A 14,609-nucleotide genomic window follows, 5' to 3' on the forward strand; every position below is an offset into this window, starting at 1 on the left:
GCTATAGTTCATTTATTTGGTATTCAGTGAAAAAGTCATTTTAGATTATTTAGAATTATAAATGTATTTAATGAATATAGTAGTATTTCTAGGTTACTTTGATTATTCAGGACTTTTATAGGGGATGTAATTTCTGGTTGAGTTATATAATTCCAACTGTCTCCAAATAGTGAATATAATGGAATAATATCTCATGTTAAAATTATAAATGTACCTCTCTTTGTTAAAATATCACAATAAACTTTATGATCTTCGGGCAATATCAATATGGTTTGTATAAAATATGGTTAGTATAAGTGGGTTTTTGTTTAAGAAATTTAATTCTAAAAACAAAGTATGATGAGTACAATGAAAAAAGAAAGTGTTAGTTGTTCATGTGGTTTATCATTATCATGTCAATTGCAACGTATAAAAGGTTGTAGGTGCATATGTATAGATTGTAGAAATAAAAAAAAATTGCTCAGTTTTGGCCATGCACCGATAGTTCATTTATAGTTATAAGCAATTGACTTTTAGAATATTATTCAATCAATTTAAATGATATATCACTTAATCACTATTAGTGACATAAGTGATCACATAGAATTTAAGATTTTATTGATAATTAAGTAAAATTATATAAAGTAGCACGAGACACGTAAAAATACATAAATATGTATATTTTTTTAACTGACAAAAAAATATAATTATTTTTCTCAAGATGAAAGATCCTAAATCATTATGTATTATATAGTCTTTCCCAATTGTTAAGATAATTTCCTATTATTTTGTAGGTGTTGATTATAGTCTACCAGCTCTATTAATGAACAAAATTATAATGAACAAAATTGTGTATAAATTCTTCAATGTGTTTGTTGTAATCAATTACTAAATTTAAAATTGACAATATAAGTGAGTAAATAATTAATAAAATATACAATAGATTTATAAAAACTATTATTTAAGTATTTTATTTTCTATTTCTATTTTATTATTTATTTTTTATAAATTAAGTGACTACATATTAATTTTTAAATATTTGTAGTTATTAATAATTTTATAATAAAAATTATAAATCACAATAATCAAATCTTATCTAATAATGTAAGACAGATGGAATATTGTGTTTATTAATATATTAGTTGTTACAAATATATCTCTTTATTAACTATTTTCGTTATAAATTTATTTTAAATAGTCATTTTAGCTATTGAATTATTTTTGTTAGAAAATCATGTGAACAAAAATAGTAAAATAGGATTAATAATAACCAAAATAGTGTAAGTGCTCTATTTATTGATTATTTTCGTCAAAATGCATAATAAATGTATATGAAGTGTTTGCTTAATAATTTTATTCTCAAATTTTAAGATGGAAAATGAATAGAAACAAAAGAAAATCCAACTTTGTATCTAGTAGCAATGTAGCCTATGATACCTGATCCCATGTGATACCAAACTTTCTATCTATTTTAGAGGTACTGAGTTTATTAAGCATGCTTTCATATTTTGATAAGTGGTCCTCTACGAATATGCTTCTCACAAATAATTGTTATGCATTTTGTCCAATTAATAATTGGCTGAATTTTGCATGGTTCCTTGCTAGCTATTAGCATGTATTCTCAAAATCTATTTATTTTGATGAAAGTAACTTGTTTTGCATTTGAGTAAAAAGATTGAAAATAATGGACAAATAATTCATGTGATAAAAATGTAGCATAATTACATTTTTAAAACAAATAATCCTATAAAGAAATTTAGTGAAATACGGTAAGCCAATTTGCTATAAAACTAGTCCATTACACCATTCATCATCATGCAACTTACAACTTAGTAAGTATAATATCATTATATTTTCTACATAGTATCTTCCAAGTTATTTTCTCATCTAATTTATTATAGTTGATTGCGAAGCACTACACTTCCATATTTTTCATTAATTTCGCCAACCTCACTCCAACATATTCTTTGAAGAAATCAATGTAAGATTTAAGATTGTCTGATTATACATACTTAATTTCGTCCACCACACATGTGTCAAATATTTCTCACCCTTAATATTTATAATATGTTGATATTTCTTTAATGCATTTTGCAGAATTTTTCCTTCAACTTTATCATGGGCTATGGTAACACAGGTATGTACATTATAATTATAATTTTATATTTATACTTCTGCGATTCAATAGAATTCACTTTTATATTTAAGTTAAATTCTTTTATTTTTTCAGGAGAAAATCCTCCTTTCGTCAGCATCTTGATAGGAGTTGGCATTTCAATAGTATTTTTTATTTTTCTTATTATTATTACTCGTGTTTGGAGATTTTATAGACGCCGGTATCTTGTTCGAATCATCCAAGAGAGAATCAGTGAATCAACGTTTGACTCATCCATCCCGCTCCAACACACTGAAAATCAGTGTATGATATGTGTGTACGAGTTTGAAGATGGGGAAATGCTTCAGAGTTTGCCATGCGGACATGCATTTCATAAAAAATGTTTGCCCCAGTATTTATTAAAGATGACTCTTACCTGTCCCATTTGTAGGGCAAAGATTTGAGATATATTAATGTCTTATTTTATATTCAATATTAATGTAAAAGAATTTATATTAAGGTAAAAATAAAGTGTTCTAGTGTTTGAGAATGAATATAATAATATATAAAATTAATTATATTATGTTTATTAAATTATATATTTGTAATATTTTACTTTTAATATAACTATATTGAAAGTCATGCTATGAACCATTTTTATTTATTATATATAAATATTATATTAACACATATTTATTGAACAATTTTGATCTATTGAGAGTGTAAAATAAATATAATAGATAAACATTAATTTATCGAGGAGAATATAAATGCTAACTACTTTCGGTTTAAATATTTACACTTATTTAATATGCAAGAAACTCGTTATTTCTAAAATAGTTAAACACTAGTCATTCTATACTATAAATTGTTTATTATTGAACATGTGAATTAAAAGACAAAATTAATGTTACAGATTTCATAAAAGCATATATAAATATATGGAATATTAATTAAAAATTGAAGAAAATAACATATTAAAATGAAAAAAAATATTAAAAAAAGTACCGTCGATATCTTTTCAACCAGACAAAAAGAAACAAATTGTTTTTCTTTTAGAATTAACTCTATAGTTCAACAATGGGTACAAAGAAGAAAAAAATTAGCATGATTTGGCATTTACTAAATCAATTTACTGTTATCTCCTCATTTTATTATAACTTTTGTAAAAATATTTTGTATCACAAGTATTTTTAAATATTTATATTTTTTTTTATGTTGATTTGTTTTTTCAATATTATTAATAAATTATAATTTTAAATGAAAAGTAAAAACAATTTATAATTAAAAAAAAAGGAAATATTAATTATCAAAGTGTAAGCATGTTCATACATTTGCAAACGTTCTCAATTTTTCTATCTATTTTTTATATGACATCTATAACGTCGCACTTTCTAGTTCTGTCTCTCAACATATTGAAAGGTATTAGGGAGTCCACAACATTTATGGATCCCAATTTCAACTAGATATCAGTATTAATCGCTTTATTAACTAGATTATTTCTACATAATAGAACTCTGGTATGAATCTGCGAAAACATCCAAATCGCTTTATTAAGTGTGATTAGTTCTAGTATGAATCTGTGAAAACATCCAAATGGTAAACATAATCACCAAATTATGCAAGGACTTTTTTAAGTCTTCGCTCTTGAGAAATCGAAAGATTTTAGCAAACACGAGCATTATGTTGAAATGAATCTTATAATATGCATGGTCATCTATTATCACTCTACATCTCCCTCCAGGGAAAACATGGCAACAAATTTGAAGTATTTTTAGGCCAACTTGTAGATTAAATGATGTTTGCCGACACAAATGATATATTCCTCCTGTGTTTTCTTTTTCCCAAAAAGAAAAATCTCCAACAAGTAAAATGAAGCAAGAAAACTTGCTAGGCTAGGCTGGCTAATGAAAAAGGAAATACAGCTCTAGTCCTGCTATTTTATTCTCCAACAGTCAAACCAAATCCAAATTTGTAGTCTTTTTTCTTGTGATCAAGCTGCAATAAGTAAATATGAAAATCATGTCAAAGAATGATGAATAATCTGATAAAACCTATATGAACAAAGGAAAGCGCTCTGACCTCGGCAGAAAGAATGAAGTTCAGACCCATGTTTAACCGCTCCTCCAAAAATGCAGCACAGACGCCATTGGAATCAACCTTTCCCCTAAGGCGGCACTATAATAACCAACACAAGATGTTGAAACAAGATAAGATGGTTTTTCAACTGGATAAAATGGGTCAAAATTTCATCACAATGAGCAAAGAACTTTAAATGGCCAACTGTGATCCTAATCAGCTTCCAAAGGGAGACTTTAAATGGCCAACTATGATCCTAATCAGCTTTCAAAGGGAGACATGGGTGGTAAGTTTCTTCCTCATAATTCACATTGTGTATTACTAAGTGCCATTTAAAATAAAGAAATAGGCATAAAAATCGTGGAATCGTTTAAAATCAGTCGAGGAATGACAAAGCATCACACCAAATATGTAGTACTAAGTACCTGTCTAAGGATGTAGTCATAACCAAAGCTAGCAGTGACGTCTCTTGACATGGAGTTGAAGTTGCACATCAAATCAGTAGCCAGAGAAACCTGCAAGGAAAATTCAATGTAAGAAATAAAAAGGACTAAGGAAAGCACAAATCTACTATGTCATGATTGACTCACCTTATCAGATACCTTCTGAACATAGCTTAGAAGGGCCATTCCAGTGCTGGCAATTTGTCCAGTGGCAACCTGGATGAATACAAGCAATTTGATATATTTCGGTAGCCATATAAAATGAATAAAATAAGTAGGTGATAAAAATGGAAACATTGAACAGAAAATAAGATAATATGTAGCATATGTTAACAATCCCAGATAGCAGAGCAGAGCATCCACAAAAACGATATAGCAAAAAAACGGGATGGCCATTATTCTATACGATAAACTTTAGATAAATAAACAGTTGTGAAAGATCCGAAATTAAATAAGTAAGCAAAGGGAAGCAAGCAAGTTGCAGATAATGCATGTAAGAACAAGTCTTAAGTCATCATTACCATTTTATCAGTGTTGTAGCGAGCAGCATAACCAACACCAGACTTCCGATGCTGACCATTCCAAAATACCTCCCCACCCAATGATAAATGATTGGTGACACTCTGCAAAACAAAAGTCAATGTTTTCAGTAATAAAATGGATTTATTCGCATGTCAATAAATTGTACCACACCGTGCAACAGATTGAATCGGTAGATATGTTTCGGATTAGGGGATAAAACAGTAAAGCTTGTAAACTATTCAGAATAATGATAACTCAAAATAGACCTAATGTAGAGATGATCCAATCATCCAATTAGAACACAAGCAATTCTTCATCAACCCATGATAGTGGGAAAAATTTGCACATAACAAACTGAATGTATCTCAAAAAACCTAAGTTGATGGCCTGATGCACAAGTCCATACATTTATATTAGTATACATAAATTGAACTTACTAAGCGATTCATACAAAGAAGAAACTAAGAAATTCTCTCACTCAACAATGACATTGACCGATTGACCATTACATGACTTAAATATGAGCCAAACTACTAAAGTTAAAAGTATTAAAAACAATCAATTATATATCTGAAGAGCATGCATTATTTACATTTCATGAAAATTTGCTAGCTTCCGTATATCAATATATACCACTGTTTAAGTAGAAATGTCCACCTTAAAATAACTGTAGAATTAGTTTTCACATAGAATCCCATTTAAAAATTAAACTGTAAATTAAGGTAGTGTAGGTCATTTGTGAAGTAGATAGGATTGCTGACAGTACAATGTCAATCAGTTCAAACAAAACCAGATAGCTGTATGCAAGTAATATACTGTAATAACAAACAAGTTAAGTAATCTAAATGACTTTTTCCTACCTAAATCTCATATAAAACAGGCATTAACTTGCTCCTAGCAAAGATCCATTTCCTAGTTGAATCTGGGTCCTATAATCCTTTCCCTGAAAAATATAAAAAGGAAACTACTTGAGAACAATTTGCATTCATAGTCAGAGAAAGTTCCACTAAGAAACTACCAAAACAATATATGCCAATAGAAATATAATAGTTAATGGACAACTAGTAGATGAGGGCATCAAACGAAATAATCTAGATTCTAAAAATAAAAACTAACATATTTGAAGGCCATATTAGTGCTCTCAAAAAATGGTCTTCTGTTACCTTAACACAATTCTAGGGCACAATCATAATTGAAGATAGAGCAACACAATTCAAAAAACAAAATGAAACAAAGTTTATCAAACACAATAACATATAAGAAATTCATTTATCAGGAACATACCAAAAGAGGGGAAAATAAAAACAAGTCAAGATGAATGTGGATCATCAATTACAGTGATTAAAACAGAATAACAACGCCATACAATGAGAGTTGGAGATAAAGAATATGAGTTACTGAGATTGCGAAGGAGTTCTTACAGATAGCAACAATGGCGCAAGTTTCATAAAAACAAATAAACAACGAAAAACTCATACATACCATAATTTTCAGAGCTTACAGAGGTCAACGGAATCATGTTGAGGTGCGACTGCAGACGCATTCTCTTGCCGGCGGAGTTGTGTTAGGGTTTTTCATCGCTTATGTGGGCCCGTCAAACCGCTGGCCCGTTTGAAATTGTGCTTTTTGGTTTTTATATTCAACATTTAAGATAAAAAAAAATGTTCTAGTGTTTGAGAATGAAATAAAAACACCTGATTGTTAAATACATTGTAAATGAATTTATTAAGACTTAAGATGATAATTCTAAAATAAAAAATGAAATTGTTTCACTTTTATCAATGTTAAATTAAAAAAATACAATGACTAATATTTTTAATAAAATATTTTACTCTAAGATTTAATTTATATATATATATATATATATATATATATATATATATATATATATATATATATATATATATATATATATATATATATATATATATATATATATATAAACTAATATATTAAATACAATTTCAAAATGAGACTGTATAGGATATAACTTGGTTGGATTACTTTAAAATGTATTATCTTATAAAGTTTAAATTGAAATTTATTTACAAATTTTATAATATTAATGATTATAAATATTTTCTATAGATTATGGATTATTAAATTGAAGATATTTATTTAATATATTACATTATACATTACGGGCATGCCACAGGGAAAACAGTGGGTGTCAGCATCCCACAGGGAAGGTGAAAGGTGTTAGTCGAACCTTCCCAAAAATAGAGCGAAGAAAGCAACATGCAAGGATTGACCCTACGGGCATGCCTTGAGATTTGGATGGCGTCAAAGATGCCAGCTATCTTCCTTTGGGCTTGACGTTTGTTTTGCACCCTATCGAGCCAGGCTATGTATTCTTTGTTGTCAGAAGTAGGAATCGACTGGAAAACTCTAACTTCTGGGTCCATAAATTTGAGATCGATGATGCCATCCTTCTCGAAAGTAGAAGGAACAGTAGGGGTGAAGCAAGGGAAGACTTTTTGAACCTTTTTTGGTTGCATTCTTTCGTCTGGGAGTGTCCCATGGAAGGCGAGAAGTTTCTCAGTCACCATGAAGGGAATGAGTGTTTGTCGTTGCCAAGTTTCCACCTTGGGTGGATTATTTGAAGGTGGTTGAGGAACCATGGTTAAACCTTCTTTTTTAGCAAGGTTAAAAGTGATGGGATTGTTACCAGTATCGTGTGTAACTGTATCCATAATGTTAGCAGAATATGCCATTACAATTTAAGAAAGAAGGGAAATGAGAAAAGTATTTGTTCTGAGAGTTGCAGAAAAATGCGCAAAGGAGAAGAAGGAAGGAAAACAAAAAATATGGAAGAATGGTATTTATAAGCAAATAAAATGACAACCAAGAGTCAATCGATATTGACGATAACTATTCTGATTCAGTGGTAGTGGGAAAGTTAGTAAAGGTGGTTGAAAACCCACAATCTAGGAACTAGTTGCAAATGATGGCATTTACCTTGGAAACCGTGGTGCAGAAAGGTGTCATCATTGTGTATGACATCATCAATGTTTAGACACCTAGTCGAAATTGGGAAAGACAAAACGCCAAGTTTATCGGTCGAAACTGGCCTTTTAGGGGCAACTTGTTAGACAACAAATTTCGACTATTCCAAAGAGGAAAATTGAAGCAATAAGTATGGAATCATAAAACAAAGCTTCGAGGAGAGTGAACATGGTCGAAGGGGTTCGACAGAAAAGACGGACATGGAACATAAGCCAAGTCGAAATAGGTCCGACAGATAGAAAATGTGCAGGTCGAAGTCGAAGAAAATGACAGTTTACGCGGGTAGGATTTGAAAATATCAAGAATGTGGGAAGTTATAAAGGAAGTGGGCAGACACATGTCAAGCTATTAATCATCAAGAGCAAAATAACAGTTAATTTTATTTCCTATTTAAGAAAAGTTCATTGTTAGTTTTAGAGGTTGCATTTGTAATATTAAAGAGGGAAAACACTCAAAGTATCAAGCGTTTAGAGAAACAAGTTCATTCCCACAAAAAGGTATGTTTGCGTCCACATTTACCTTCAAGCAATTTAAATTACCAAGTATTTTTATCTGCTTTGCCATTTATGGTTTATCTTGTCTTTCGTTCATCTATTTTAATTGCACCTTTTACAAGCATTTCATGTCAACCATTTTCTTAATCCAAACATTTAAATAAAACATCCTATAAACTTAACACTTAGTCTAGGATTTTGTAGCCGATCTTGGAAGTAAACCTCAATATGAGGCTAAAGATTGTCTGTGATAAACCACATGCAAACAGTCCCTCTATAACATTATTATAGGAAGGCCCTCATTCAATGCTCTGAAAGCAGTGTTGTCCACCATGTATCTTGCATTAAAGTATCCCTTAGAAGATGGTCAAGTTGAAATAGTGAAAGGTGACCAAGGAATTGTTGGTGCAAGGGTAGAATGAATGATGAATGGAAATATTCTATTAAGAGAATGACGGCTACAAAACATGATAAAAGTTACAATGATTGTCACCCTATTTATATGCTAAAACTAGGGTTACTAGAATAGGATAAAATACTAAAATACCCTCTAACAAACTTAGGGGCTAAGAAAATAGTACAACTAAATATGAATTACTTCTAATACCATCCCTTAATTCATATTCCATCAAAACTTGTAACACCAATTCCATCCCTTAATCTGAGAAATTGATCAGTTTTGATAGCTTTCGTCAGAACATCTGCCAACTGTTTCTGAGTGCTGCAGTGTACAACTTCTAACACTCCCCTCTGAACTTGATGTCTCAGAAAATGATACTTGGTCTCAATGTGCTTGCTTCTCCCATGCAACACTGGGTTTCTGGCAAGATTGATTGCAGACTTGTTGTCAATCATCAGCTTCAGAGGTTTGTTTACTTTGATCTTCAGATCCTGCAATAGATTCAGAATCCACACAGCTTGGCATGCAGTAATAGCACCTGCAATGTATTCAGCTTCACAAGTTGACAACGCCACAACAGGTTGCTTCTTGGAACACCAAGAAATGGGACCTCCCAGAAATTTGAATAAGTACCCAGACGTACTTCTTCTGTCAACTCTGTCTCCACACCAATCAGAATCTGAATAACTCAGAAGTTCTGACTCATCATTTCTTCCAGAAGGAAATAATACTCCATACTTCAGAGTTCCCTTGATATACCTCAGAATCCTGACAACAGCTTGGTAATGGGACCACTTAGGTTTACTCACGAACCTACTAACCATCCCAACTGAATAGCAAATATCAGGTTTGGTATTGCACAAATACCTCAGAGAACCAACCAACTGTTTGAAGGTTGTAGCGTCCACATCCTTTCCATCAGAGTCAGAATCCAATTTCTGATTTGTATCAGAAGGTGTTGTCATACCCCAATTTTGTCCGGCCATTTTGGTTTAATCCATGAGATTTCTTTGTTTCAAAAGTCCCATATTTAGAATTTGCATTTTTTAGAAACATGTATGTGTTTTTTTTTTAAATTAAAAGTCCCATGTTTAGATTTTTTGTATTTTAAATAGAATTGTGTTTTTTTAATTTAAAAGTCCCATGTTTAGATTTTTTGTATTTAAAATAGAATTGTGTTTTCTTTAAATTAAAAGTCTCATGTTTAGATTTTTTGTATTTAAAATAGAATTATGTTTTTTTAAATTAAAAGTCCCATGTTTAAATTTTTTGTATTTAAAATAGAATTGTGTTTTTTTTTAAATTAAAAGTCTCATGTTTAGATTTTTTGTATTTAATGTTTTTTTTTAGTCATTATACTTAAATTATAAATTTGTTTTTTAAATTAAGTCATTATACTTAAATTAGAAATTTGTTGTTTTTAAAATTAAGTCATTATACTTAAATTAGAAATTTGTTGTTTTTAAAATTAAGTCATTATACTTAAGTTGGAAATTTGTTGTTTTTTTAAAAAAAGTTGAAATTGACCAGCACAAATAAATATTGAGTTAAATTTTTTTAAAAAAAAAAGAGCTTAAAAGATAATTACATAATTAAAATTTAATTCAAAAAAATTCCTAATAATCCAAAACAATTGCATAACTGGCCAAAAAGAGAAATTCCAAATTAAAGTTTGTACATGTTACAAGCAATCCCTAAGTTCATAATCCAAAAGGTCTCTGTTACATCAGAAATAATTTTATTAAAAAATTGGAACAAGACACAGTAGTTTGAGGCAAATTTCACAGACTCTTCCAAAAGCTCTTTTGAAAGTTCCCAATTCAAAAGCAACTCTTCAGAACTTTCCCAAAAAATCTGTTGAATAATAGTGCCCCTTTTTTCAATAAATCAGCATCAACATCACTTCACCTGCAAAAAAACCAATTCAAAATCAAAAAACAGCTTATTCAAAAAGCACTTTTCAAAAGCGCTTAAAAAATTGAAAAATAACTAAACAAATTACTCAGTTTGAAGCTTTATCCATAAGGTTAACATAAACATCCAAAAAGCACTTTTGGCATTAGCTTAAAACATAATAAACCAAATCCCACATAATCTGGGATGGGAAATTCAAAAAGCAAGGAGTTTCTTAAAGACTGTATCTGATCTTCAAAAATGAAAGAGGAGAGGTTAACAGGAAAACAACACAGTAAGAATTCTTCTCAAAACCTAAACAGCAACAACACAGCAAAGTAATTTTTTTTTCCTCTCAAAATCAAAAAACCTTAAACCAGAAATGCATAGCAAGAACAACAAACACATCAAGAACAACATATACACAACATAATTTTTTTTTCAAAAAAACCTAAAGAACATAACAACACAACAACAATAACAGAAACTCTCGGTAATCCTTCACCGACGATTCACGAATCGATCAATAATCGAAGGAGAAGAAGAGAGATAGAGTTGGGAAAGAAAAGAAATAACAGAATCATAAGAGAGAAGCGAAAAAACTCGACAATACCTTTTCGGAATTGATTCGCTTCCGCTCTTCATCTTTCGACTCGAGCATCGTCGTTCTGCATTCCATCTTCAAGCCACAACCACGACGATCTCCCACGACCCTCTCTCGATTCAGAAAAACCTAACCCGATTTCCATCCACCGTAACACCATCTTCACCGGCGTAACCTCCACCATTCCGACAACCACTTGCCGCCGCCAATAACGGCCTTCACCACCGTACTCTCGTTCACGCCGTCGTACTCTCGCTCACGCCGTTGTGGAGGTCCGCTTTTCTCCTTCTCTCATTTCCTATCCCATTTTACTCCCACTATCTGCAAACCTAATTTGTGACGTGTAACTTTGGAGTGTTTTGATATTGTTTTTTTATTTACCATCATTATTATTATTTTTATTTATTTACTTAAAATATGATAGGAAGAAGAAACACACAGGATGAGTTGATTCATTTTTATGAGTTTTGGGCCCAATCAATAGATACACCCCACTTCATTATTCATACCCCCCATACGATTGGTTCATACTGATTGTTTTAGAATGTTAATTAGAAAAATATTTTAGAATTTTTAATTTAATTTAGAATGATTTTAGAATTTAATTTTTGTTAACATTTTAGAATTTAATTAGATTTCTTTTTTAGGAATGATTGTAGATTAATTAGAATTATAAAGAGATTTAGAATTATTTTAGAATTTTAATTTAATTTAGAATGATTTTAAAATTTAATCTTTGTTAATATTTTTAGAATTTAATTAGATTTCTTTTTTAGGAATGATTGTAGATTAATTAGAATTATAAAGTGATTTAGAATTATTTTAGAATTTTTAATTTAATTTAGAATGATTTTAGAATTTAATCTTTGTTAATATTTTAGAATTTAATTAGATTTCCTTTTTAGGAATGATTGTAGATTAATTAGAATTATAAAGAGATTTAGAATTATTTTAGAATTTTAATTTAATTTAGAATGATTTTAAAATTTAATCTTTGTTAAATATTTTAGAATTTAATTAGTTTTTTTTATTTTTAGAAATGATTGTAAATTAATTAGAATTATAAGGTGATTTAGAATTGTTTTAGAATTTTAATTTAATTTAGAATGATTTTAGAATTTAATCTTTACTAGTATTTTAAAATTAATATTTTGGATAATAGTTTAGAATTGAGATTTTCGATTGTTTAATATTGTTTTGAGTTTTAATTTAATGATATTTTTGTTAATTGCTTAAAATTTAGTTATTTGTTTTAGATTTAACATTTTATTACAATTCTCTTGTTATTTCATGTTGATTTCAACTAACACCTAACATTTAACGATTAACTCTAATTTTTTAATTTCCGCAATTAACACCTAACTCTTTTAAATCCCGCTTCTAATATTTATTTATTTTTGCGTGTTTACTTTACTTCGCTTTATGCTATATCATTGTACATTCTTCATCTCATCTTAAAATGAACCTAAAAATAATAAAGACTTAAAAATACAAAAAGATTATAATTCTCATGCCATCAATTCAAACCAATTTTTAAAACAAATAGAACTTCTCGATTCAAAGTCGAGCCCATTTTAAATGCCTTTGTAAGTCGATCGCTTGAAAAAACATCGCCATCAACCTCACATGGCTTACTCTTGGGCCTTCTTACAATGAGACCTATTCGATTTTAATTAATTCAATTCATTCACAAGAATGCAAATTTTAAAACCTCGATCCGACATCGAAAGTTAAATTAAAATACTTAATCACATCTAAACAACACTTCATTTGAAAATGAAAAAAAGGGATGGTTTTGAGTTTTCAACTCCTCTCCTCGATTATTTGAATACGAGTTTTCTTACTCGGTTAGTCAAATAGTCGTCATTTCTAATTCATTTAAGTACAAACAAATCCAATCCTTTTATAATAAGAAACCAAAAAGGGAGATAACTTTGAGTCTTCAATTTTTCTCCTCGACCATTTAAATACAAGTTCTCTTACTTGGTTATTCAAATAATTGTCATTTCTTTACAAACTTCCAAACCCGACTAAATCAAATTATTTTCATAATAAGTTAAATAAAAAGGGAGATGACTTTGAGTCTTCAACTTCTCTCCTCAATTGTTTGAATACGAGTTCTCTTACTCGGTCAGTCGAACTATTGTCATTTTTTGAAAACATATAACCTAATAAAATCATTTTCATATCAATACTATACGAAAAGGGAGATGGCCTTGAGTTTTCAATTCCTCTTCTCAAATGCTTGGATATGAGTTGTCTTACTCAACCATTCAAGTACTTGTCGTCTACGCTAAAATACGTCAACCTTATTTAATCTAGTTTTCATAAATATTCAGATGAAACAGAAAACGGTGTAGAGTCTTCTATTCCTTTTCCCGATTATTAGGATACGAGTTGTCTTACTCGACCGTCCGAGTAATCGTCATCCATTCAAAATACCTTAACTATTATCAACTCCTTTCACAATAAAGGATGAAAAGGGAGATGGTCTAGAGCCTTCGATTCCTCTCCTCGACTATTAGGATACGAGTTGTCTTACTCGAATATCCGAGTAATCGTCATCCAACAAAATATCTCAACACATCAAATCTATTTTTTCTCGCCCTCGTGCGATCGAAACCAATCAAAACATCCAACATATTAATCCAACTTGTCACCCCCGTGTTGTAACACCCCAATAAAATAAAATAATTATTTAAATTGAGTTAATAGTATATTATTAATTTAATTAAATAATTGGATTATTATTATTGGATTATTTTTACTATTATTATTGGAATAAAAGTAGAAATCAGTAAAAAGGTCCCATTTGGTAAAAAGGTTTATTTTTCACGTGAAAAGGAAAAAGAGACAGAAAAGTGGAAAAGGGCAAAGCGAACCAGAGAACAAGGGTTGAAGGAAGGAAAAGCTAGGAGCTCCGAGATTTGCCGGATTAACTCAGGTAAGGGGGGTTTATCATCGATTAATGGGTATTATGGGATAATATGTGATGGGTAGTGAGAAACCATGAATTTGCCTCTGATTGAATGATGTATGATGAATTTGTGAACTTTTGGGATGAACGAAATTTGGATTATAATTGAAGAAATTC

The 14,609-nt window shown here is 30.0% G+C and overlaps 3 protein-coding genes and 1 long non-coding RNA gene across 5 annotated transcripts in view; 2 read left to right on the forward strand and 2 right to left on the reverse strand.

Annotated features, from left to right (window-relative positions):
* Positions 1 to 14,609, forward strand: part of LOC127106316 (uncharacterized) — an 86,761-nt gene that overhangs the window by 42,691 nt on the left and 29,461 nt on the right. The gene's annotated exons all lie outside the window — the stretch shown is intronic.
* The window catches only part of LOC127106313 (uncharacterized), a 69,969-nt gene that overhangs the window by 12,710 nt on the left and 42,650 nt on the right, over positions 1 to 14,609 (forward strand). The window lies entirely within an intron of this gene.
* LOC127106317 (mitochondrial import receptor subunit TOM40-1) lies at positions 3,756 to 6,757 on the reverse strand. 2 transcript variants are annotated; one of them, XM_051043631.1, is made up of 6 exons: positions 6,620 to 6,757; positions 5,118 to 5,219; positions 4,744 to 4,812; positions 4,579 to 4,668; positions 4,157 to 4,252; positions 3,756 to 4,072 (listed from the first exon to the last, which is right to left on the reverse strand). In XM_051043631.1, the coding sequence occupies exons 1-6, from the start codon at positions 6,659 to 6,661 to the stop codon at positions 4,016 to 4,018; spliced, it is 456 nt and encodes a 151-aa protein (XP_050899588.1). In that variant the 5' UTR covers positions 6,662 to 6,757; the 3' UTR covers positions 3,756 to 4,015. The 2 variants fall into 2 exon arrangements, with proteins under 2 accessions (XP_050899588.1, XP_050899589.1); XM_051043632.1 differs by having other exon boundaries at positions 6,601 to 6,747.
* Positions 10,661 to 11,879, reverse strand: LOC127106319 (uncharacterized). The gene is made up of 2 exons (XR_007795328.1): positions 11,525 to 11,879; positions 10,661 to 10,926 (listed from the first exon to the last, which is right to left on the reverse strand). It is a non-coding gene; the product is annotated as an uncharacterized LOC127106319 (long non-coding RNA).

The sequence above is a fragment of the Lathyrus oleraceus genome, chromosome 7 (assembly GCF_024323335.1).
Source record: "Lathyrus oleraceus cultivar Zhongwan6 chromosome 7, CAAS_Psat_ZW6_1.0, whole genome shotgun sequence".
Taxonomy (NCBI): Eukaryota; Viridiplantae; Streptophyta; class Magnoliopsida; order Fabales; family Fabaceae; genus Lathyrus; species Lathyrus oleraceus.

Coding starts and splice junctions, on each gene's coding strand:
- LOC127106317 (XM_051043631.1), bottom strand. CDS start 6,661: ATGCGTCTGCAGTCGCACCTCAACATGATTCCGTTGACCTCT. Junction 5,220..6,619: donor ACATGATTCCGTTGACCTCT/GTAAGCTCTGAA, acceptor TTTGTTTTGCAG/AGTGTCACCAATCATTTATC. Junction 4,253..4,578: donor ATGACTACATCCTTAGACAG/GTACTTAGTACT, acceptor TGGTTATTATAG/TGCCGCCTTAGGGGAAAGGT.